The sequence below is a fragment of the Lissotriton helveticus genome, chromosome 3_2 (genome assembly GCF_964261635.1).
Source record: "Lissotriton helveticus chromosome 3_2, aLisHel1.1, whole genome shotgun sequence".
Classification (NCBI taxonomy): Eukaryota; Metazoa; Chordata; class Amphibia; order Caudata; family Salamandridae; genus Lissotriton; species Lissotriton helveticus.
Genome location: NC_136062.1, coordinates 82,897,681 through 82,921,930, shown reverse-complemented (window position 1 = coordinate 82,921,930; position 24,250 = coordinate 82,897,681). Strand labels below are relative to the sequence as shown.

Here is a 24,250-nt window from a genome sequence, read left to right as displayed (position 1 = left end):
GGCGGAGTCGAGGATGACCCCCGGGTTGCATGCGTGGTCGGTGGGTTCCGGGGCTGTACCTAGTGATGTGGGCCACCAGGAGTTGTCCCAGGCTGATGGGGTGGGTCAGAGGATGAGGACCTCCGTCTTGTCTGAATTCACCTTCAGCCTGCTGTCCTTCATCCAGTCGGCGACGGCCTTCATTCCTCTGTGGAGGTTGGCTTTGGCGGTCTTCAGTGAGGGATATGATGAGCTGGGTGTCGTCGGCGTAGGAGATGATGTTGAGGTTATGTTGTTGTGCGACATGGGCGAGGGGGTGCCATGTAGATATTGAACAGCGTCGGGCTGAGGGAGGATCCCTGAGGGACGCCGCAGATGATCTCGGTGGTTTCGGAGCGAAACGGTGGAAGGCGGACGCTCTGGGTTCTGCCGGAGAGGAAGGATGTGGTCCAGGCCAGGGCCTTCTCTTGGATCCTAGCGTCATGGTGGCGTGCTGTTAGGGTGCAGTGGCAGACCGTGTCGAAGGCTGCTGATGGGTCCAGGAGGAGGAGGGCCGCTGTTTCTCCTCTGTCCATCAGGATCTTGATGTCGTCGGTGGCGGCGATGAGGGCGGTCTCGGTGCTGTGGTTGCTGCAGAAACCGGATTGGGAAGGATACAGGATGTAGTCTTCGAGGTAGCGGGTTAGCTGGTTGTTGACAATCTTCTCCGTGACTTTCGCCGGGAACGGGAGCAGAGAGATGGGCCGGAAGTTCTTGAGGTCCTTGGGGTCCGCCTTAGGTTTCTTCAGTAGGGCGTTTATCTCGGCGTGCTTCCAGCTTTCCGGGAAGGTTGCTGTCTCGAAGGAGATATTGATTGTTTTCCTGAGGTGGGGTGCGATGGCTGTGCTGGCTTTGTTGAAAACGTGGTGGGAGAACGGGTCAGATGGGGATCCGGAGTGGATGGAGTTCAAGGTTTTGATGGTGTCATAGTCGCTGACGTTGGACCAGGGGGTCAGGTGACTGGTGCGGATTGAGGTCGTAGGGGTGGTGGTCTCGACAGTGGGTGCGGGGGTGTCGGAGTTGAAGCTGTCGTGGATGTCGGTGATCTTGCGGTAAAAGAAGGTGGCCAGTGAGTCTCACAGGTCTTGTGATGGTGGAATGTCGTTGGTGATGGAGCTGGGGTTGAATAGTTCTTTCACGATGCTGAAGAGCTCTTTGGTGTTGTGTGCGTTGTCTAGGCGGTCCTTGAAGGCGGTCCTGATGAGTTGGTGGTGTCTGCAGGTGGCGTTCTTGTGGGCTGTGCGGCTGTCTGTTGTTCGGTCGCAGAGCCATTTCTTCTCCAGCTTCCGACAGGTATGCTTGGAGGTCCGGAGGTCTTCGGTGAACCAGGCGGCTTTCTTGTTGGTGTGTAGGTTGTGGAGGTCTTGAGAGGGGCGAGTCGATAATCCACTGTGTGAGGTTGGTAGCGGCAGTGTCGGGGTCGATGGGTTCGGCGTGTGGTCTCAGGGCGAGGGTGGTTGTCAGTTGGTCCTTGGTGACCTTGTCCCAGCAGCGGCGTGGCAACTGTTGGGTGAGGTGGTGTGTGGTGGGTTTCCTGAAGGTGAAGTGGACGCATCTATGGTCGGTCCAGTGGGGTTCGGTGGTGTGGTTGAAGGAGACGTGGGGGCTTGCGGAGAAGATGGGGGTCCAGTGCGTGTCCAGCAGCTTGGGTGGGTGTCGTCACGAGCTGTTTGAGTCCGAGGTTGGCGATCAGGGCGGTGGAGCTGGCGTGGTTGTTGTTCTCGAGGTGGAAGTTCAGGTCCCCGAGGAGGATGTAGTCCGTGGAGGCGAGGGTGTGAGTGCTGACTAGGTCGGCGATGGTGTCGCTGAATTGTGGTCGGGGTCCAGGTGGTCTGTAGACGAGTGTTCCTCTAAGGGTCGTGTTGGGGTCGGTGTGGATCTGGAAGTGCATGTGCTCGGCGGTGGTGAGGGTGTCGTCGGTGTTGGTCGAGACTGAGAGTGTCCTTGAGGATGATGGCAATTCCTCCGCCAACTCCGTTGGTGCGGTCTCTGCGGGAGATTTTGTAGCCCTATGGGATGGCTATGGTGTTGTCTGGTGTGGAGGTGGCGTTCAGCCAGGTCTCCGTCAGGAAGGCGACGTCGGGGTAGTAGAGTCTAGGAGGTCCCAGAGTTCGATGGCATGCTTGCGAGCGGAGCGGGTGTTGAGGAGGATGCAACGGAGGGGGTTGGGTTCTCTGGTTGATGGTTTGGCGGGCTGGATGCTGAAGACGCTGCAGTTCCGGCAGGTGAAGGGCCCTTGAGTGTATCTCAGGATGGCCTGTAGGCAGGGGTGGTCTCGTCCGGTGTTGAGTGCGTGGAGGGTGCTGGAGTCGTATTGCAGTCTGGTGTAGTGGCGACCTCGGGGTCCAGGCGCAGACGGGTTTGCCTTTGGCACGCCTTCCGCGCGCCAGCGGCGCGCTACATCCTCCATAAGAGGCGAAGGGGGAGAGAGGAGCAGCTGGGAGGCGGGAGCGCACAGAGGGCAAGGGGCGCTAGGGGATAGACTAGAGAAATGAATCAAAATCAAAATACAGATGTAATAGAGAATCTGAGCAGTACACTACAGTAAAAAAGAAACTCCGTCACCAGACCGCAGGAGCATACCAGCGGCGAACTCCAGGCCGCAGCAGCAGTGGGGCAGAGGTCACGGGCGCACAGGAGGAGCCGTGCGGCGTGGGGAGCGACCTGACCTGAGAGTAGGGTCAAGGGTCACCCCTAGAGATTCCCTAGAGACCCTTTCTGGGGATGCCAACTTGCGAAGTGTGGGCATCTGGCGTTGGATCTTGTGGCGAACAGGTAGATTCGAAGAGTGCCCCATTGAGAGAAGACTTGGTTGAGGATCCCTTGATCCAGTTCCCACTCATGAGACGTTGTCCTCTGCCTGCTTAGTGAGTCGGCAAGCACATTGTCCATGCCCGGAACGTACTCCGCCCGAAGAGCTATATTGTGTCGGATTAAGCAGTTACAGATTCTCTGCGACTCTTGAGAGCGAGTCCCCCCCCCCCCCTTGCTTGTTGAGGTAGTGCATCGTCGTAGTGTTGTCTGTATGGACGAGCACCAGGGAATTTTTGATTCTTGGGAGAAAGGCTTGAAGGGCAAGGAAGACCGCCCGCAGTTCGAGGAGATTTATATGGAGCCCTTTTGCGAAGGGGGACCACTTTGGCTTATCTGCAGTTCCTGGAGGAAAGCTCCCCAACCTTCCAAGGAGGCGTCTGGTGTATGCGGCGCAGCTGGAAGCAGGAATGGTAAGCCTTGAGAAAGGTTCTGAAAAGACATCCACCATTGCAGAGCCTTGACCATCTGAGGAGTCACTTTTATGAAATCGTCGAACGACCCTGTGCATTTATTTTTAAAGTTTTATATAGCGCGAACAAGATCTTTGCAGATAACAGAGCGCTTTACACAGGCAGGTGGGGGGGTAGGGGAACAAGAGGGCATAGTAGGGAGGTAGATCATCAAGTTCATGTACATAGCAAAAATATTACGTATAGTACAGGTATGAGGTAGCATGGCATAGTTGGAGCGTAGGTCATCAGAACGATGTAAATAATACAGAAATATAAGTCAAAACACACGTGCATAGGAATATATAGGCTATATCATAATAAAATACTGGTAATACTGTTCGATGCAATGTAAATCAAACGAATTGTTCAAGTGTATTTAGCCATAAGGATATTTTTGACTTCTTTCTTAAAAAGAAGGGAGGAGGAGATGAGCCTCGTTTGAGGAGGAAGTGCGTTCCAGATCCTGGGCGCCATACCAGAGAAGGAGCGTTGGACCCATTGTTTTGAGAGCACCTCCTGGAGGGGGCGCATCGGCAGATGGCAGTGAGGAACTAATAGGATACATGATGACATCATTCCTAGTAGGGATTTGAAAAGGCGGACCGTTAAGGTCCTCTTTGAAGCCACGAGAATAGCCAGTGTCAAAAGCTTGTCCTTCCTCTCCTGAGAAGGGAAGGCTTTTCTCAGTTGTGTGTCGAGGGTAGCCCCTAGGAAGTTAATGCCCTGAGAAGGTAGAAAGAATGAATTGATTGAAATGATTGAAAAGCTGCAGAGAGGCGTTGGAAGACCTGGATGAGTCTTCTAAAGATGGAGCCTTGATCAGCCAGTCGTCCAGATATGGAAAGACTTGATGATGGTGCTGTCTGAGATATGCAGCTACTGGGGAGAGACACTTTGTAAAGATGCGAGGTGCAGTCTTGAGTCCGAAGGGCAGGACGCGAAATTGAAAGTGTCCGCCTGCCACCGCAAATCCTAAATATTTTTTGTGATTTTTGTGAATCGGGATGTGGAAGTAAGCGTCCTGAAGGCCCAGGGATGCCATGTAATCTTCCCCATCCAGGAGTTGCAAGACCTCCTGGATTGTTACCATGCGAAACTACTGCTTCTTTAGGAATTTGTTGAGGGCTCCGAGATCCAAAATTGGTTTTCACTTCTCTTTTTTCTGAACTAGAAAAAAGTGGGAATAAAATCCTTTCCCTCGCTGAGACAGAGGGACTTTCTCCATCGCCCCTTTCTGCAGCATAAGAGAGACTTCTCAAAGAAGCAGACGTAGATTTTTGTGAAGCATAGGTCGGGGAGGTGTCTGGGGAGGTATATGCATAAATTACAGAGAATGGCCGAATTGAACCAATTGTAGAACTCAACGGTCCGTGGTAATTTGCTTCCAATTTTTTATGAAATGGGAAATCTTTCCTCCAATTTTTGATGATGGAAATGAATTGGAGACTGGCTGAAGTGAAAGGTCATTGTCTACGTCAGTTGTTTTTTTGTTGGCCTTTACCACGAAAGGATGCCTTGCCATAAGAGGATTGTTGGCTATGCTGTTGGCGCTGTTAATAATGGGACCGATTCTGGCCTGAAGAATAGGATGACCGGTATTGGTAGTCCCCTCTATAAGAGGACTGTCCTCTACCTCTACCCAAAAAAGGACTTTTATACTGGAGATTGCCCAATGCTCTAGCAGTGTCAGAGTCCTTTTTTTATACTCTGCAGCGCTTCATCAATCTGTGGACCGAAGAGAAATTGGACTGCTGCCCCAGCCAGCTGGCGAAATCCTGTTGTTGCGATATCCATCGCACAGTCTATTATCTCTGCCGCCGAGGTTTACCCTCTAACAATATTTTCTTCGCCTCCTCTTTTGATTCGTTAGGTAGATACGATAGATATGGGGCTATATCCGCCCATAGCTGTCTATTGTAACGCCCAAAAAGCGCTAAAGCATTGGCCGCCTTCACTGTCAATGCAGACATTGATGAGAACCGCTTCCCAATGTTGTCTAATCTTCGGCCTTCCTTATCTGGAGGAGCCGATAACGGGGCAGAAGGATTTCTGGACTTCTTCTGGGCCGCCTGGGTAACAACCGAATCCAGCTTGGGGTGTTCTATCAAACAAGCCCGTGCAGTATCAGGCGCCCTATACTTCTTATCCAAGCGAGGTACCACCGGAGGTACTGAGGAAGGGTTCTGCATGATCTTAATACCCTGCTCCCACAGGTATTCAATTATGGGTATTGATCTTACTGATTTTTTAAGAGGTGCCTTAAAATCATATAAGAAGCAGTTTTGCTGTTGAGAGACCATTCGAATTTTGAAACGTTGAGCAGCCCTCAACTACCCTGTGGAACCCTCCAATGTCGCTGGGTGGTGAATCTGCGGATGCAGGTACTGGAGAAGCGGGAGAGGGAATGACAGTCATCGTGGTTAGATTGAGTGTCTTGTAGTTCTCCCTCCTCCTGTTGGTCTTCTTCCTCCTCCTCATCAGTAGACAGAGGATGTGGTAGATCAACCCGCTCCGGCTGTACACTTAAAGGTGGAGGCCGTGGTCTTGGTGAGGGAGATACTGCAGAATGTTGAGGTGCAGGAGACTCTGGAAACCTCGGTTTGTAGTCTTGTATGAGGAACCGCAAGTCCGAAACTAAAGAGGCTGGAAGGCAAACCATTGGAGGTGGATGATATTCTTCCTCCTGTTCCTCTTCTTCGCCCGAACTCTGACATTTGGCATGAAGCTCCGAAGGGCTTGTCGCAGTCTGAAACATGTCCCCCCTCATCTGAAACTTCCTCTTGAAGAAGACATGCTGGAGGCAGTGGTTGAACTCTGCTTGGCGATGTTAAAGCCTGCGTCAGCGCCTTTTTTGTAATTTTTAGGTGCACATATGTGCTTTGCAGACATGAATCTATCACCGTCGACGTTGTCGCGGTGAAGCGTCGACGGGTGTCATAGCCGGAGGATTCATCGTCGACGGGGCAGTCGTCGACAGCGCTGACATCACTGGAGACTTAGTCGACGGTACCTTTGTCGACGTCGTTTTCGTCGATGGTGTCGACGATGTTGACTTCGCCGTCGAGGTCGCCGCAGATTCCGTTGTTGGCAAGTGCAGCGTCGACGAGTGCTTTGACGTCGTCTTCCTGATGTTTATCGCCAACGACACAGTCTAACCTGCCGTCGACGATGGGGTCGTAGTCGTCAACGAGGACAATGACGACAATGCCATTTACGTAGAAACAGTAGTCGTCAATGTTGTCACATACAATGCCGTAGACACAGCTCTCCTCGACAATGAAGACATTGTCAACGGAGTCGAAGTAGGCTTTTTGAAGGTGGGAAGTTCCTGAGAGGAAACCTTCGCAGAAGTAGCCTTGGAGAGAACGTCTGAAGACTTATTTGATGCCTTCTTTTGAGGAGTTTGTACCGTAGGGTTAGGAGAAGCCACCCATGGTCTCTTTAGTGAAGACTTGGAAGAGACTGAAGAACCTTCACTTTCCTCAGAAGATTCCAGGTGGTCCCTGTCTTTAAACCTCTGGAGCCAGATTAAGAGACGTCCCTCAAGATCTTCGAGGGTTTTAGTGGAAAAGGTACGACATACCTTGCAGTCCTTGGAAGAATGGTCTGGATACAGGCAATACAGAGTCTTGATGTTGGACATCTATATGCAACCTTTTCTTTCCACAGGACCTAAAAAGACCACTTTTTGGTGTCTCAGCCATGAGGATATTAGCAATCACAGATGGAACAGAATAAAAACACCCAAGAACACTGGAAACCAGTTGTGAAGAAAAAACTGAGCAGAGCTCAGAGGAGATTCCCTTAGCACAACGTGCGGTAGAAAATCTGAGGGACTGAGGCTCCTTCCAGGAGGGTTCTAGAGGGAAGTGACGGCTGATTGGCTCTTTTCTAGAGTTTGGTCCGTTCTACAAAAGGACATGGATATGTTACTAATGTGAGGCCTTTAGGCCTATTTAGCTATATGTCTATGGGACATTACTTTATTTATGTACCGGGGACTCCCATTCCGACGACGGGGAATGATTCAGGCATGTAAATCTATGAAAGACACCCCTAATACTGGATAACCACTGTCTACTTTGTGTGGGGCAGGGAGTGGGGTCTGCCGCTGGGCTATCATGTCAAATGCAAACACTGTGGTTTTTTTGCAGTCTCCTCTGACACCTGGCTGTAATTTGACTGGCTTCCTTGATACCTCAAGTTCCACTGCAAAGCTTGCATGTGCAACCTGGCATTGTCGTGGAGCAGGATGGAAGAGGTTAGGCGGCCCAAATGCCTCAATCATCCTCACAGATGCTGAATCAGAATCGTAGGCTGAATGCCGTGGACTTGGTCTGGAGGAAAGGTCTAAAAACACACCATGTCCAGGATGCCTCGGATGAATGGGAGCCTCTGCCAAGGAGATAGGTGTAAGTCTAGCAGGCAGATTTTGAACCTCAAAGATGTCAGGAGGTTTGTCATCCTCTGGATGCTGTCTAAGACAGACTGTGGTGAACCAACCTTCAGCAGGCAGTCCGATATCGGAAGACTGGTATTTCCAACCACCAAAGATGTGCAGTGGCCATGGCCATCACTTTTGCAAACTGCTGAGGTATGCTGGTGAGCCCGAAGGGGAGCAAAGAGAAATGAAAATGCACATAAACCATCCTGATCCTCAGTCGATTCACGATAGGAATGTGAAAAAAAGGCATCCTACCAGTTAAAAGACACCATCCAGTCTTCTGGAATCAGGGCAGATGGGCCAATGTGAGCATCTTGAAAATGCCTTTTTCAGGATGAAATTGAGAGGCCTGGGGTCTAAAATAGAACATATATACATATTCTTGTCAGAGTCCGAAGGAATTGACACCATGCTAGTAAGCAGTGAATATGTGCACTGCTCTATACCAGGTCAGGACAGATTTAGTTTAGAGTCGGACAGCACTATGGGATCATCATTCTCCTCTAGTGCCTGCGGTGTTGGGTCTGCTGATGGCATGACAGGGACCAGCGCAGCTCGCAGCACTAAGTTTGCAATCAGCTCTGGACCCGGAGCTGAACACATATTTGGTTTGGAAGGCTTAGCTGGCACAGAGGTCAAACCTGCAAGCAGTAGGCCAGCTGGAGGTCTTTGCAGATCTTTGGGGCGCACAGGGAACTAGTAAGGTTCAGACATGCGAAACATGCCCCCTTTAAACACTGCAATCTGTTGTGGGGTCACTGATGGACCCATGATCTCCGAGTGCAACAGGATCGTTTGAAGAACTGGTTCGTTATTAGAGGAACAAGACTTAAGAGCAATTTGACTTCCTAGCAAATTCTGAGCCGGAGAGTGGTGAGCTACGACGCAGCCTGGTTGGACAACTTGTGTTTTTGCTTTGACTTACCCTCCAAATCTTTGGGTACATTCGACAAAGATCTGTTGCAAGACTGTACCCTAGGACAGGCTGTTCAAGTACTAGACTTTGAGAGGGAGCAACTTTTTCACTATATCCAGCAATATTCGTGGTACTGTATCGCCTTCATATTCATCAGGCCACACTACCAGCACCAATCATGGCCCCACCGTAGAGGTAAACCTTGTGGGGCTCTGTCACAGTCATTTGCTTGCGACCGTCCATGCAAGGTTTAAAGCCTGCGTTCTTATGGAGTGACATTTCCCTTACACATTGGAAAGGTAAAAAAAAAAAAAAAAAGGTACTCGGGTGCCTGTAGATTTAATAAACAGTGAGGAACCCGCAGTTAGAATTATCAATCGGAATCATAGTTGTCCAGGCTGCTTGTGGGATAATCAATTGGAAGATTTCAACATAAGAGCATTGGTATAGTCTGAATGTCCTCAAGCTACAGTAAAATCTGTTCTACTTGCCTGCATTATGCATGCAGGGGTGTACTGGTCTGTGCACAAGTGCACGGATAGGTGCTGCATTGTTCACTCACTGTCAGTGACACAACAAGTGTCAGTGGTGGCGATACACCTGTCAAAGAATGATCCCCTCCACTTAACCTAAACTGTGCACAATGAATTGCCCAAGTTTGAAGCACTGAAATGCACAGAATCCAATCAAAGGCTTTTTGCACGATTAGTGTTATAGCCCTTAAGATCCCAGTTTGGTCAAGGCTTGAGACACCTCTGCTGCTTTGCCAGCAGCGTGTTATCTGACTGCCATCCCACAGTGCTCTTCATTCATACTGCCAACCACTTGAAAGAAAAGAAAACTAAGCGGCAGCGAGTGATCAAAATAAATTGAGGGTAGGAAAAGATTCACAGTTTGATAACCAGACCTGAAGATCTCACTTATTAGATATATTTCTTTCTTTGCCACCAGCATCTTGGCATACGCTGGGAAAAGAGACGGTATGTAAAGGATTTGGTCATCAGACCCAGACCAAAGCTACCCATTAAGGCTGAAGCTTTCATTCCATAACCCCCTTATCAATTCTGGATTCTAGGATAATATGACTGGCAAAGACCTATCTATCCCCATCGCTCAGGGCTTTCCAAAAGTAAAGTGAAGTGATGAAACTCATCACAATTTCCATTACAAAAATACAAGCCTTCCTACAGCTCATCGTGGCCAGCATGTCCACTGCTAGTCAAACCAATCTGCAGATTGCACTAGTTCTCATCAGGCCTCCCACCCTCCACAGATGTACCTGGTGCCTCACAGTGCTCAAGTTCCTCCTACCTACTGACGCATGCTGGGGATCAAATGTATGCAAGTACATCACATACTGGTATAACTAGTGACAGGAAGCTTGCAAAGAAGCACAAGAATCTACACCCTAAACACCTTTATGCAACCACACTATGCTTCCTTTTAAGGAGATTTTGAGAGAGGAGTACGTCACTTTCTTTCATCTGCCAACAAGTCAGGAGGTTGAGCTGGCTATTGATAAGGATACAGAGTGAAAACACTAATGACTTACTGATTCTGCAGACCATGTCATGCACTAGACTTCCTTCCTAGATCTAAATGGTGATGCCATTGTTCACCCAGAGACCTCTGCCATCCAAAGTCCTGGAAATGGTTTAATCTTGAACATGTCGCTCAGTCTGCTAGACTTAGGATAATTCCTCCAGATGGTCTAAAAGCTGGGCACATTAAGCCTACTTTAGGGAACAAAGCATGCATCACTAGAGAGAGTAATCCTAATCGTATTTTTGTTCCCCCCTTTGCTCAGGCAGTGATACTAGGAGTGCACGAACTGCACCCTGATCACATCCTTGATGATTCAGGCCTCTTGTAAGCTTGTTGAATATGCTGGACCACGATGTCTCCTCTTCCGAGGCAGTTCACCTCAATTCCAGAAGAACTTGGCATAAACAACAGTATAACTCCTTGGGGATGCGAACGCCATCCTCTTTGCTGAATGTCCTTCCTTGACCTTAATAAAAACAGACATGGGCGCGCAAAACATTTAAACTCTCTTGGAGGTTTATTTTCAGTGATTACTTTTTCAATGAGAGCTCCAAATTCAAAGTCTTCTTTTCTCTGGACCACATCCGTTCCACCATCAAGGTGTCCTTCCGGAGGCATATTTTTTAACTGAATGATGACAGGAGGGTATTCTCCAGTTGCAAACCCTTTAGTTGATTCTTTCATCATGGCTATGCCAGCCACTATAGAGGGAGGTTCTGAGGAATAAGTGGCTTCCAGTCTTCCCAATCCTCTATCAAATTGCCCTGATGAAAGGATATTTTGACTTTCTTCCACTTCTCTTTCCTTGTGGTTCTTCTTGGGTATGGATATAGGGAAGGTAAAAAAAGGGCCAGGGTTTTTCTTTCTTTTTTTTTTAACTAAAAAGTGGTAGAAATGGCTGTGGGGTCCTGCTTTATTCCAAAAGATTCTTCCCAATAGGATTTCCAGAAGGTCCCTCACTTACAGATCCATCATCCCAGCTTATCCTCTCTCGTGGATAAAAAATCCTCAATATTTCACTCAAACTAGCCATTGTTTCCAGCCCTCTACAAGTAAGTTTTGTCAGCTCAATCTTTCTGGTCTGTTCCATCTTTTTAATGTGCAAGAGGCTCAGACTTGTTTCTGTACATTTTCAATGGAATGCTCTCACTTGGAAGTTTTGTTGCCTTCTATATAGATTTGTCTTCTGACCTTTAGCGTTTCATTGAATACCTTAAAGCCGGATGTACAAAATAATTTTGCAGTTACCAAGCCTGCGATTAGCCAAATCACAGGGTTGTGACTGCAAATCGGCATTTTGTTATTTACTAAACCCTTTTAGTGTTTCACTAACACTTTACCAAATCCCAAAATGGATTCAGAAACGCATACCAAATTGCTATTTAGAAGGGATAAGTTTAGGGCATTTAAAAAATGCTGTCAAGGCATCCTGGACCTCCGAATTACTAGCTTAGCATACAAAGGTATGACATTCCCATGTACTTTCAAAAATATTTTGAATTCAGAGGTTCGCTAAACCTCTAAATAGTAAGGCATGTATGCTTACCTCTCCCAGTTGTAGACATGACTGTGACTTTCATCCATGAGTAAAATATCATCCACCTCATCTTCAATGTGAAAGGGATGGTTGGCAATGGGCTCATCCAAAGGAAAGGAATAAATGCTCATGTATGGATGTGACAAGGCTTCCTCTGCTGTTAACCTGTCCATAGGACTAAATGTCAAAATCTGTTCCAGGAAATCGAGAGCTGCAAGTAGAAATCAAAGTGGCAATTAGAGAAAACATACATGTCCGCATTGGTACTCAAATATACCGCAAGGAGAACTCAAAAGTCATCCACCTTTTCAAGCCTGTGCTAGTAAAAACGTTTGCCCATATACACTAAACATACTGAGCAATTATGATCTAGATATAGTCCACGCTTCAAGTCCACATTCAAAGACTGAGCAATCATTGGCTTAGTTTTATAGAAGCATTTAACACTTTAAAATAGAAATTATGAAGTCATGACAATAATTCTAAGCAAGCAACTAATTTGATACTCATTTTTTATTCACAGCAATGAAAATAACTACACTATTCGGTTCCATAAATCCTTTTAATTGACAGTTCATTTTCAATGTTTCAGTTCGCCACAAAAATGGTAGCCTCTTGAGACCTATGAAACAAATCATGTTAACAAAAAATAAACGGCTTACTTATAACTAAATGTCTCCAACATGGGATACTTACTGAAAATACTATAGAAATATACATCTTTGTAAAAAAGAACGCGGCGGTGGTGGTGGTGGTGTGTAGGGGGTGGCGGTGGTGTGTAGGGGGTGTGTGTGGGTGGTGGTGTGTGGGTGGTGGTGTGTGGGTGGTGGTGTGTGGGTGGTGTGTGTGTGGGTGGTGTGTGTGTAGGGGGTGTGTGTGTAGGGGGTGTGTGTGTAGGGGGTGTGTGTGTAGGGGGTGTGTGTGTAGGGGGTGTGTGTGTAGGGGGTGTGTGTAGGGGGTGTGTGTAGGGGGTGTGTGTAGGGGGTGTGTGTAGGGGGTGTGTGTAGGGGGTGTGTGTAGGGGGTGTGTGTTGGGGGTGTGTGTAGGGGGTGTGTGTAGGGGGTGTGTGTAGGGGGTGTGTGTAGGGGGTGTGTGTAGGGGGTGTGTTGGTCAGTGGTGGGGTGAGTGAATGTGTGAGTAGGGTGTGTGTGTGTGGTGGAGTGAGGTGTGTGTGGGTGAATGTGTGTGAGTGACTGAGTGTGTATATTTATGTGTGTGTGTGGGTAGGGTGTGTGAATGTGTGTGTGTATTTTTTTTTAAAGTGTAACTCCATTACCTACTTCTCCCGTACAAAATAAAAATAGGAAGGGTGCACACTTCTGTCCCACACCCCACCAACTCCTGAAAATGTTTGCGCTGCCAGTTACTACCCTACATCTCTCACTTCTATCACATCAAATGTTTGTGTTTGTTGTAACGTGCACTATTTGTGTAGTCTGTGTATATATTATAAATGCACATCATTATGGTTTGTTAAATCAAACACAGGAGAAGGATTTGTACCTCATGCATCCTGAAGTCATGTATTTTGAGATCCTAACATGTGATAATGAAAAATTAGACAAAGTGAAATAAAACAATTGCCTAGGATCACAATACAGGCAACTGGAGAATCTGTGATTAATCCCAAGTTTTTGGGTTCACTTTGTGCAATTGAGACACTAGATGTATGTGCTTGTCTTCCCCACCTTACTGCCAATACCCGCCCCCTGCTGATATCAATGCTGCCCTTCATCACATCACATACCATACTTTGTGGCCCCTGGGAAATTTTGGTGAGTACTTTTGAAATACACAGTGGTGATCGTATTTCAAGGAAAAGAGTTTTAACTGTGAATTATTTCCGCTTATTCATAGTGCTGAATTTATTTACAGGATATGTAGCTTCATTAAATAAATACAAAATATCAACAAGTTACATGGATTGTTAATACAGCATTTCTTCTGTATTTTGATGCTGGTTAAAAAAAAAAAAAAAAACTTTTGCAATGGCAGTGCTGCTTTAACAGCATTAATTAGCATACCTGACAAGCTCACCCTTGCAGTCCCATCCTTAATGCAAGCATTTATCAATGAATCCTCCCCAGTGTGTGCAAATCCAACAAGAGTAGTGGGACAAAAAGCAGGATCAAAATCCAACAAGCATTTACAATGCAACGGTTTCGCCTTTGCAAAAGTTAGAGCTATTTGCATTGTAAATGACAACATTTTTATTTATGTGTTGCGTTTGGAAAACAGATAAATAAATGGCATTGTCATTTACAATGCCAATAGCTTAATCTCTCGAAAATGCCACACACACACACACCCACAGAGAGCCCCCACACACAGAGCCCCCCACACACACACACAGAGCCCCCCACACACACACACAGAGCCCCCCCACACACACACAGAGCCCCCCCACACACACACACAGAGCCCCCCCCACACACACACACAGAGCCCCCCCCCACACACACACAGAGCCCCCCCCCACACACACACAGAGCCCCCCCACACACACACACAGAGCCCCCCCACACACACACAGAGCCCCCCCACACACACACACAGAGCCCCCCCCACACACACACACAGAGCCCCCCCCCACACACACAGAGCCCCCCCCACACGCTGCGCTGGGGCAAGCAAGGGAGACAACTCTCGGATGCAAGTATCTTCAGAGAATAGTTACTGCTTGTGCACAAGGCGCTGAGGCAAGGAGATACACCGATGTACACTCACCTGAGAGCATCGCTAGTGTTTGTCCTTGCACTGTAATCTCAAGGCGCTGGAGCGAGGATTAGATCAGTATCAAGCCTCCTGCAAGGATTGCTAGTGACTGTCCCTTTCGCACGAACCTCAAGACGCTGGACGAGAAGATGCGACGAGACACCAGCCTCTAGAGAGGACCGCTCGTGCTTGTCCTCAGAGGGTGTTCTGAGGTCGCTGGAGCAAGGCAGCCCGCTCGCAGACACAAGTTCTTGAAAGGATCAACGCTGTTTGTTTGTCCTTGCGCAGTGTCCTCAAGGCGCTGGACTCTGTCGCACGGGAAGCAGCATTCAGACACCAGACACGAGAGAATCGCTCGTGTCTGTCCTCAGAGTGTTCTCAAGGCGCTGGAGCATGGGAACTGCTCGTAGACACAAGCTCTTGAAAGGATCAATATTGCGTGTCCTTAATGCGCTGAAGCACAGCACACAGACACAAGCCTCCTGGGAGGATCGACACTGCTTGTTGTTTACAGTGACCTCAAGGTGCTGGAGCAAGGAGACCGCACTGAGGCACAAACCTCCCGAGTCGGACGCTAGTGCGTCTCTTCGCACAGTTTCCGCAAGAAACTGGATCAAGGGAGTCAGCACTCGGGTATAATCGTTTTGTGGGGATTTCTACTGCTCGTCCTCGCACGGTGACCCCCAGGTGCAGGGGTTCGGGTGACAGGACCGGAGCAAAGGAGACAGCAGCACCACACGACTCCTAAAACTGTGTCTACCTCTTGTCCTTCCAGCGTGACCTCCAGGCGCTAGAGCGTGAGAGGTAGCACTAACACACACGCCCCCTGACATGATCTCTACTGCTTGTTCTTGCAGGGAGACCTCGCGCGCTGTAGCACGGTGACAGCAGCGGCATGCAAGCATTTCAAGATGATTGCTACTGCTTGTCCTTGCACAGTGACCTCCAGGCGCTACAGCATGGCTGCAGCGGTCAGGCACAATATTCTTGATAGGGTCGGAACTGGTTGTTCTTGCACATTGTCTTCAAGGCGCTGGAGCGGGGAGATTGTACTAAATCACAAGCCGTCTTGGAGGATCACTACTGCTTGTCCTGGCAATGCTCAAGGCATTGAAGCATTAGAGGCATTCTTAAGACACAAGCCGCCTCAGAGAATCGCTACTGCATCTCCTTGCACAGTGACCTCAGGGCGCTACAGCATTGGGACGGGAGAGGGAAACACTCCTTTCACAATGACCTCAAGGCGCTGGACTAAGGAGACTGCACTAAGACACAAGCCGCCTCAGGGGCTACTGCTTGACCTTGTGCAATATCCTCGGGGGCGGGAATGGAAAGCGGGAGGGGGGGGCGGGAACGGGCACACGGACAGCGGGAGGGGGTATCGGGCACACAGACAGCGGGTGGGGGGCGGGGGAAGACAGGACAGCAAGCAGTCTTAGAGGATCACTACTGCTTGTCCTGGCAATGCTCAAGGCATTGAAGCATTAGAGGCATTCCTAAGACACAAGCCGCCTCAGAGAATCGCTACTGCTTCTCCTAGCACAGTGACCTCAGGGCGCTACAGCATTGGGACGGGAGAGGGAAACACTCTCTTAAGAGGATCGATACTGTTTGTCCTTTCACAATGACCTCAAGGCGCTGGACTAAGGAGACTGCACTAAGACACAAGCCGCCTCAGGGGATCGCTACTGCTTGACCTTGTGCAATATCCTGGGGGGTGGGGGGGGGGGGTTCGGGGAACGGAGAGCGGTCGGGGGGGGGGGGGGGCGGGAACGGACAGCGGGGGTATGATTAGGGATGGACAATGCAAGCCCAAGCACAGACATGGCTCACCATACATCCACGGCAATAAGCAAGCTGATTAAGTGACTAGACACCGCCGGGTATATGTAGCGCTATACAAATTTTCTCTAGCATGGGTCACAGCATCACTTTCTTGCTTCGCCAACCTCTAGTAAAGAGTACATAACATTAAGAGTAAATAAATAAAATCTTAACGGTAAAAATTTATTTTGTATTTCAGCAGCCAGTGCAGTAGTATGTCGTAGTGCAGGCCACACGACATACAAGGCCAGTAGCTGATCAGAGACGCTACCACACTTGGCCTGCTCATGGTGCGCCGCCATGCTGCAAACTTCTCGCCCGTGCACACACCGTGGTCTGACGCCTTCCCTCCCCGGCATCTGAGAGAACACTCCGGTCAGCATAAAAGTTGGTCCACACTCAAAGACACACTACTCGACCCTTAGCATGCGCAACACCATCAAAATAAAAGCGCCCTTACGTTCCGATGCCTTCATGATGCCTCGTCCACAGCCAGCAAGGAAAAGGAAGCGCGAGGCCCGACGCGGGAGTCAAGAAGGGGGTGGGGGGGGGGCGAACAAAGACACGGACAGCGGGATACAACCATGCCGGACCAGGACGATCGAAGAAATGAGGGAAAACAGCCATGAAAAAAAAAAAAAAAAACCAAGTACACGCCCACAGTGGACACGTCTTCATGACGTGAGCCAAAAGCGAAAAATTCTCGGGAACGCCCACGAATCTGCTCCGTGAATGACGGACAGATCTCTCTTCCAATGGCTAGCCTCCATTTATAGAGCTAGCCAATGGAAGAGTGGGGCGGGATTAGGCCAACTATCTGTTCTCAAAAGATTTCGCCTTGCGCGAAACGCTGCTTGCGCAGCTTTTCGCCAGGTCGAAACCTAAAAAGGGCTGCAGCGGAGTGAGTGGATTCAATCAGAGCTTCTATAGAAGGATAAAGCTAGATATGCAATTGCGTACTCATTAATTATGATAGTGCATTAATTAACTGATGTCCCATCTGCACCCGATTCCAAGTTGAAGACCTTGAATGAAGAATAACGCATTAACTGCATGAATTTTCCCTCATTCAGAGGTGGGCAAAACTTTAATATGCACTACTTGCCTGAGCCATTTGCTAAAGGCTGCTACAAATCGTATGACAGACTTCTGTGGGGGCTGGAATATAAACCGAATTTATAATCCCATTTTCGGGAATGAACAGAAGTTTGCTCCCTAAATGGGATTGCCAGCACAATTGTAATCAAGGCCTAGTAAGAGGGTGTTCTGTTCATGCAATCAAGTCAAAGGAAAGAGATGATGGACCAAACAGCATGTAGGTCGTGTCAATATCTACCGATGATACTCCATTCAATCCAGTTCCGGATTATCAAATAGTCAAAGTAGACACCGGCCTATGGGCCCCACTCCTTTTAGGGGCCTGCGATAACGGATCAAAATAATATTGATTTGCTCTTGAAAGAAAATTACTATCATGCTTTTTAAATATTGTTTCCAAAAAAGATAGAAACAATTAATCAACTCAAAAAATCGAAAACTTTGCATTAAAGACTCTATAGAGAAAATATTGTATAGATGTAATGTACCCATTAACAACTTAAAGCATATAAACCAGAGACATTAGATTCACATAACAGTTTGTCTCTTAAAAGCTCATCTTCTGGCAGTTGTCAGTGTGCAAATAAATCTGGTACGTTGAGTATTAGGAGATAATTTACGAAGGGGCCTCTGAGATTTTGACTGCCTAGGGGCTTCCACAGGGTTCCATCCGGCACTGATTCTATCCTAAATTATGTCAAGGCCTCAGTGAAATGGTGATATATGCTTCAAGTCACATTTTCTGGCGTTGGATCCAGGAGTCATAATTTTTAATTCACTTCTCCACTAGACCAAACTGTGTGATCTGAGCAAATTTAAGTCCCAGCGCCTCATTTCTCTTACTTGAAGATTGAAAGGACATGAAAGAATAAAGGGCCTCAGTTTGCACCTCTGTGTAACTTCTGGATATTTTAAAACCCATAACCCACCCTTCCCCATCTTCACACAAGCTTCTCCTTTCGTAAGCTGGAAGGTTCGCCTGCCACACTCCTGGCCTGTTTGCAAGAGAGAGACCTGGTACTGACCTGCCCCTGGGAGCAGGCGTTAATAACCCTCCCAGAATGCATTGCCCTCCTTCTTTCAAGGAGGCCTGCCTGCCAAAGCGTTCCCAGCGGAGTGAGGCTATCTACGCAATAAATCTTCCATGTGTTTTCGGTGGATGTAAATGTGTGCTCAACATATATTTGTCAACTGATCTTTCTATCTCATTATCCGTTGATGTTTGGGATCACTTATGGTGCAAATTGTTTAAGACATCGATTTCAGCTCGCCTTACTCAGTCACTTTTTTTTATATACCATAGAGCTCTTATCACCCCTGTTAGCATAACAAAATTATCCTCCTCGTCCTACCCACCCCTGTGTTGGTCCTGCTCCTCTCACCCCGGCACGCTCAAACACCTACTGTTTGATTCCTCTGTTCTTGCTTTTTGGAACTCAGTTTGGGATTTTTGCATGCGTATTTTTCATTTCTCTGTCCCATTCTCATTTCTGCACGCTTTTTTAGGCTCCCAATCTAATCTAATGTTTTAGACTTACATTCATATAATGCTAAACTATTTAATCTTTTCATTGCAACTGCTTTTAAAGTAATTTTGTCTTGGTGGAAGGATAATACTAAACTGTCTGTTCATACATGGTGGAATTTCATATGTGATGAGCATAGAATTGCAATTGCTTCTTCTTCCTCTGTCTCTTTAAAAATTAAATCCGATATTACCTGGCTTCCTTTCTCGAACTTCTTATCTTCCCCCTCCCCTTCCTAACCTTTCCTTCTTTTTCTTTTTCTTTCTTTTTCTTTTCTTTTCGCCTCCTACTTTCTTCTTCCCCTCTCTTCCTTTTCTCACATTCTCCGAACCAACTCTCCTTTTCATCTCCTTCTCCTTGTCTTTTCACATTGGTTCTGATGTTTTGTATACTGTTATATTATGCTGTACTCTTAAACAAAATAAAACTCTTAAACTGAAAAAAACATATATTTGTCAAAATTAAAGAAAATGTGGGCAACCATTAAAACAACTTTTTCTTGTTGAACACAATGCAATAGGTGTGGCCCTCTAAATAACTAGATCATGCTTGTTTTTGCACAGAGATTCCGATCCATGGGCGATTATGAAACTAAAAAACATTAACAGTTGTTAATTACCTACATTTGCGAAAGGTTGACAATTTTAACAAGAAACCTAGGTTATAGAAAGGTGTTCATGGTTTGCATGCTGCACTTGTCGAGGGGAACATCATTCATGTGCTATTTTAGCAAACTGAGGGTGAATATGTATTAAGTTCAGAATCAAATCCGACCCACCAGGTCGTGTTTAAATAAAATAGTAGTTGTACATTTTGAGATGTACTACCCATAATTTACAGTGTTTTCCGCACGGGAGTCTCCCTGTTAAAAACGGGAATTTCGGTTCCTTTTGAAATTGTTTCGAGAAGAAATGAATGGCCAGTATCAATCGGATTTCAAAGCAACGTGGAAAACATCACATTCATTATCAGCAGGAGGATGTATTGTCTGGTGCCAAGAAAAAACAAGCAAATTTCGGTTCCTTTTGAAATTGTTTCGAGAAGAAATGAATGGCCAGTATCAATCGGATTTCAAAGCAACGTGGAAAACATCACATTCATTATCAGCAGGAGGATGTATTGTCTGGTGCCAAGAAAAAACAAGCACTGACAGTAACAGTGCCTTGGGGAGCCCTCCCAGTGCACTCAACTCGGCACCAACAATGTGCAACGACAGGCCCTACTCACCGGACTGTGTTGCGACGATCAGCAGCATGGAGCCCTGCTCTTTTTTCTGGCAGCCAGCGAGGCTCCGATCCCCCTCTGTGGCTTTGGTGCAATTGGGGAAGCTCAGTCTTCCTCTGGCCGGTGTGCGGGACTCTCCTCGGTGCATAGGAACCCGCCCACACCGAGAAGCGAGACGCCTGACTCCCGGTCTTTGCAATGACATTTCAGGAGGTGGGCGTGGTGGTGACTGCGCACTTTTTTGAAACAAGGTTTTGCAATGCAATGTGACTCGCATTTACGCGAGACATATTGCATTACAAATAGCAGCTTAAGACGTTTAAGAAAGCCCGAACAGGAGTGGGGGAAGGTGAGGGGTGTGGGGGGCGAAAAAACTGCGAACTGCAGGAGGGGGCGGGAGGGGACTACACAGGGAAGCAAATACTGTTCGAGTAAAGGGGCGGGTAGCCTCGGAAGTCGCAACATGACTACATTGGCGTCAGGAGGCGGGACTAACAACCCAAACACCAATCAGAAAACATAATTTATGAATAAAGCCAATCAAAAAGATGGGCGGAGCTTCCCCCTACAGTGTAACGGTGTATACAGCATCTCTCGAGAAGACAGCGCATGCGCTGCCTAGCCCGAGACCTAAAAAAGGAGAAACACAGACAAAGCTGGTGTCAAACTTGCATTACACTAAATACATTACAAACAGCAGGCTTCTACTGGGTCACTACGAGTGGTGTTATGACAGTCGGGATGTTTGCTGATAACTTCCCCAAAAGGACAACAACAAAAAAGCACGATCTCATAGAAATCCAAATAGGGAATTCAATGTCATTGGCAGATTTGCACTTTGATTTCCTTGGGATTCTTTTACAAGATTTAGTGGAAAATGACTGAAGAATCGACAAATCTTTTCTCGTTTTGATTTTTTATATGACTTTACATGCTTAAAACATCCAATTAGTAGCCATACAAATGTTCGAAACAGAAACTTACCAAAACAGCAGAAGGAGCCATTTTCCCATTTGTAAAATGAGCTTTAGGTTCGTTAGACAAACGCCACTTTCTGGTAGCATGACCTAACAAATTACACTATTCACGTAAGCAAAAGCTTGTTTTGCGCACGCCAAATCCATGTGAACAATCCACAATTAGCAAACAATTGTTTGGAAGCTGCAGAATTTAAAATAATATATCAGTGCATACTTTGGACACTAAAGTTGTGAAGATCATCACTGACAAGGAAGAAGACAGCTGGAAATGAAACTGAAGTGGAAATAACTTTAGGGAGGAAAGAGGCGCAAGTTTTTTAGGATACTTTAAGAACTCGCCTAGTCTGCTGTCCCCTGCTGGATTTAGTAATCTATTGCCAGAGCTGCTATTAATAATTATTGCCAGAGCTGCTAGTTTGTTCTTTTAGGCTTTCTGCTGAATTTAAAACTTTATTCAGCTTAGGAGGAAAATTAGAACACTGAACTGGATACCTGTGGCCAGACAGAGATTCATTTTAAAAAGTTGATAATTTTTGACAATATAATTAATATGCAGCTCAATAATAAAATCAGCCAATGTTGCCCAGAAATGTCGGCATTTTTCAGAAGATCTTGTTTTGAGCAGCAGGATGTTGGCACATCCGATATAAAAAGACACACTTTAGATCATGTATTTAATTACAATAACATGGTTTCCTTTAACGGTTTTGCAAGTGTGACCACCCAGATAAACAAATCGGACAAAATCATAATTACAGAGTTATCTGGTTGTGGGGTAAAATGGACTCAAATGAGTATGCGCAAACTTTGCCAAGAAAAAAAAAAATATTTATGAAGTCTACGACTTTACAAATTGGCAATCCACGCAGTAGAATAGACTTTATCGTGAAGCAGACATAACTGCATACACATTTTAATTAAAGAGTTAGAAAAGGAGTTAAATCAAGCTAAAGTACTCTACATACCCCCCCTTTTGTACCACTTTTGGCCGCCATAAGTGTGGCAGGGTATGCTCAGACGTGAGTCCCTTGCTCACTTTGCCACTGGATTCAAGCAAGCCGGGCTGAAGACGGCTGGAATGCCAGAAACCGGTCCTCGGAAGCTTGTTTCCGGTCCAGGGATGACATGGCTTGGCAGTTCGGGCTGGACTGTTCCCATGAGGCACAGGGTCAGACTGATTTGCATATAGCCATGTCTGGACTGGGGTGGCAGAGTGGGCTAAAGAACGGTGATGGATTAAACCCAGATCTTTTGACTGGGTGTGAGTGTTTGATTGATTCAGATGCTCCGTCCATCACCACCCCCTTTTGTACCGCTTTTGGCCGTCATACGTGTGGCAGGGTATGCTCAGACGTGAGTCCCTTGCTCACTTTGTCACTGGATTCAAGCAAGCCGGGCTGAAGACGGCTGGAATGCCAGAAACCGGTCCTCGGAAGCTTGTTTCTGGTCCAGGGATGACATGGCTTGGCAGTTCGGGCTGGACTGTTCCCATGAGGCACAGGGTCAGACTGATTTACATATAGCCATGTCTGAACTGGGGTGGCAGAGTGGGATAAAGAACGGTGATGGATTAAACCCAGATCTTTTGACTGGATGTGAGTGTTTGATTCAGATGCTCCGTCCATCACCACCCCCTTTTGTACCGCAATATTAAAATCAGCCAATGTTGCCCAGAAATGTCGCATTTTTCAGAAGATCTTGTTTTGAGCAGCAGGATGTTGGCACATCCGACATAAAAAGACACACTTTAGATCATGTATTTAATTACAATAACATGGTTTCCTTTAAGGGTTTTGCAAGTGTGACCACCCAGATAAACAAATCGGACAAAATCATAATTACAGAGTTATCTGGTTGTGGGGTAAAATGGACTCAAATGAGTATGCGCGAACTTTGCCAAGAAAAAAAAATTATTATTTATGAAGTCTACGACTTTCCAAATTGGCAATCCACGCAGTAGAATAGACTATCGTGAAGCAGACATAACTGCATACACATTTTAATTAAAGAGTTAGAAAAGGAGTTAAATCAAGCTAAAGTACTCTACATATCAGACCATTAGCCAAGTAAAGAACAGACCACATCGACCCTTTTCAGGCCTGTAATCACATATTAATGGCCTCTGAATCTCACAGTTTACCGACTTCGCAGACCTCCTGTGAGGGACAAGCGACCCTTTCTCAAAGGTCAGACGCATTTATGACACCATTATATGTAAAATGGAGAGGGCTGAGTCACCAATATGTACAAAGCATCCACCTGGCCTAACTCTGGGAATATTTTACCGTAATGGGGAGGCAGGAAGAGAGGCATGCAGTGGAAAAATACATTTGGTGTTTCTAATGAATGTCGCCAGTGCCTGCACAAAACAAGTTTGAATCTCATTCGGTAAGCACCATAACGGAGCTATTGAGCTTATGTCTTATGTCTTGAGTAGTCCCAGATGATTAGAAGAGAAGAGCGTAGTCATGCTAAAAAGAAAATCTAGTTGGACTGGTTATTTCTTCCCCTCGCTGGGCATGCTCTTAGGGTTATTTGGGTGGTTCACTACTTAGATTAAAGATTCAAATTTACTAGACTTTATCCTTTCTTCTGAATGAGATGCACAATACTGTGGTGCTTTGAGCTCAAATGGAAAAGGGTGCCTCAAGAAGGGGGCTCTAAATACTCAATTTAGGGGCAAGGCGAGTGAAGGGTAGCAGTCCATGAGCTTCATACAGCTGGGGTCACTAAATCCCCTAGATGACCACTTCCTGTCCCAGAGATCCTAATTCCACCGCGCTCAAGATGTGGGTATTCTCTCTTTTGTTTTCACGTCAGGCTACGCAATTTAAGGGTGTAACTAGCCTAGAGGTGCAACACGTCTCCTTGCATTGCTACTTTCCCACCTGTCCTGATGCCAAATAGGCCCCATGGCAGGGAGTGGCATCCTCCGGGTATAGGGAGGGAAGGCGAGTCAAGCTCACATATCAAAGGCATTGTGCTCTTTGAAGCCCCCTTCCTTGACCTACTAATTTACTAGCCATTCTGCTGGTGGAGTTGTAAACACCTTCTGCCAAAGCAAGCATTGTGTCTGACCTCAGAGCGGGGGCTCACCTCCTGAGAAGTCAAACTCGTCTGTGGTGGCAAGCTGGGCAGGAACAGTCAGCCAGCACAC

The 24,250-nt window shown here is 47.0% G+C and overlaps 1 protein-coding gene across 3 annotated transcripts in view; it reads right to left on the bottom strand.

The window, feature by feature from the left end:
* MAPK6 (mitogen-activated protein kinase 6) overlaps positions 1–24,250 on the bottom strand; it is a 231,331-nt gene that overhangs the window by 5,597 nt on the left and 201,484 nt on the right. For all 3 annotated transcript variants that reach the window (XM_078684834.1, XM_078684836.1, XM_078684837.1), the window contains exon 5: positions 11,736–11,937. In XM_078684834.1, coding sequence (XP_078540960.1) covers positions 11,736–11,937 — 202 coding nt within the window. The remainder of the gene's footprint in view (positions 1–11,735; positions 11,938–24,250) is intronic.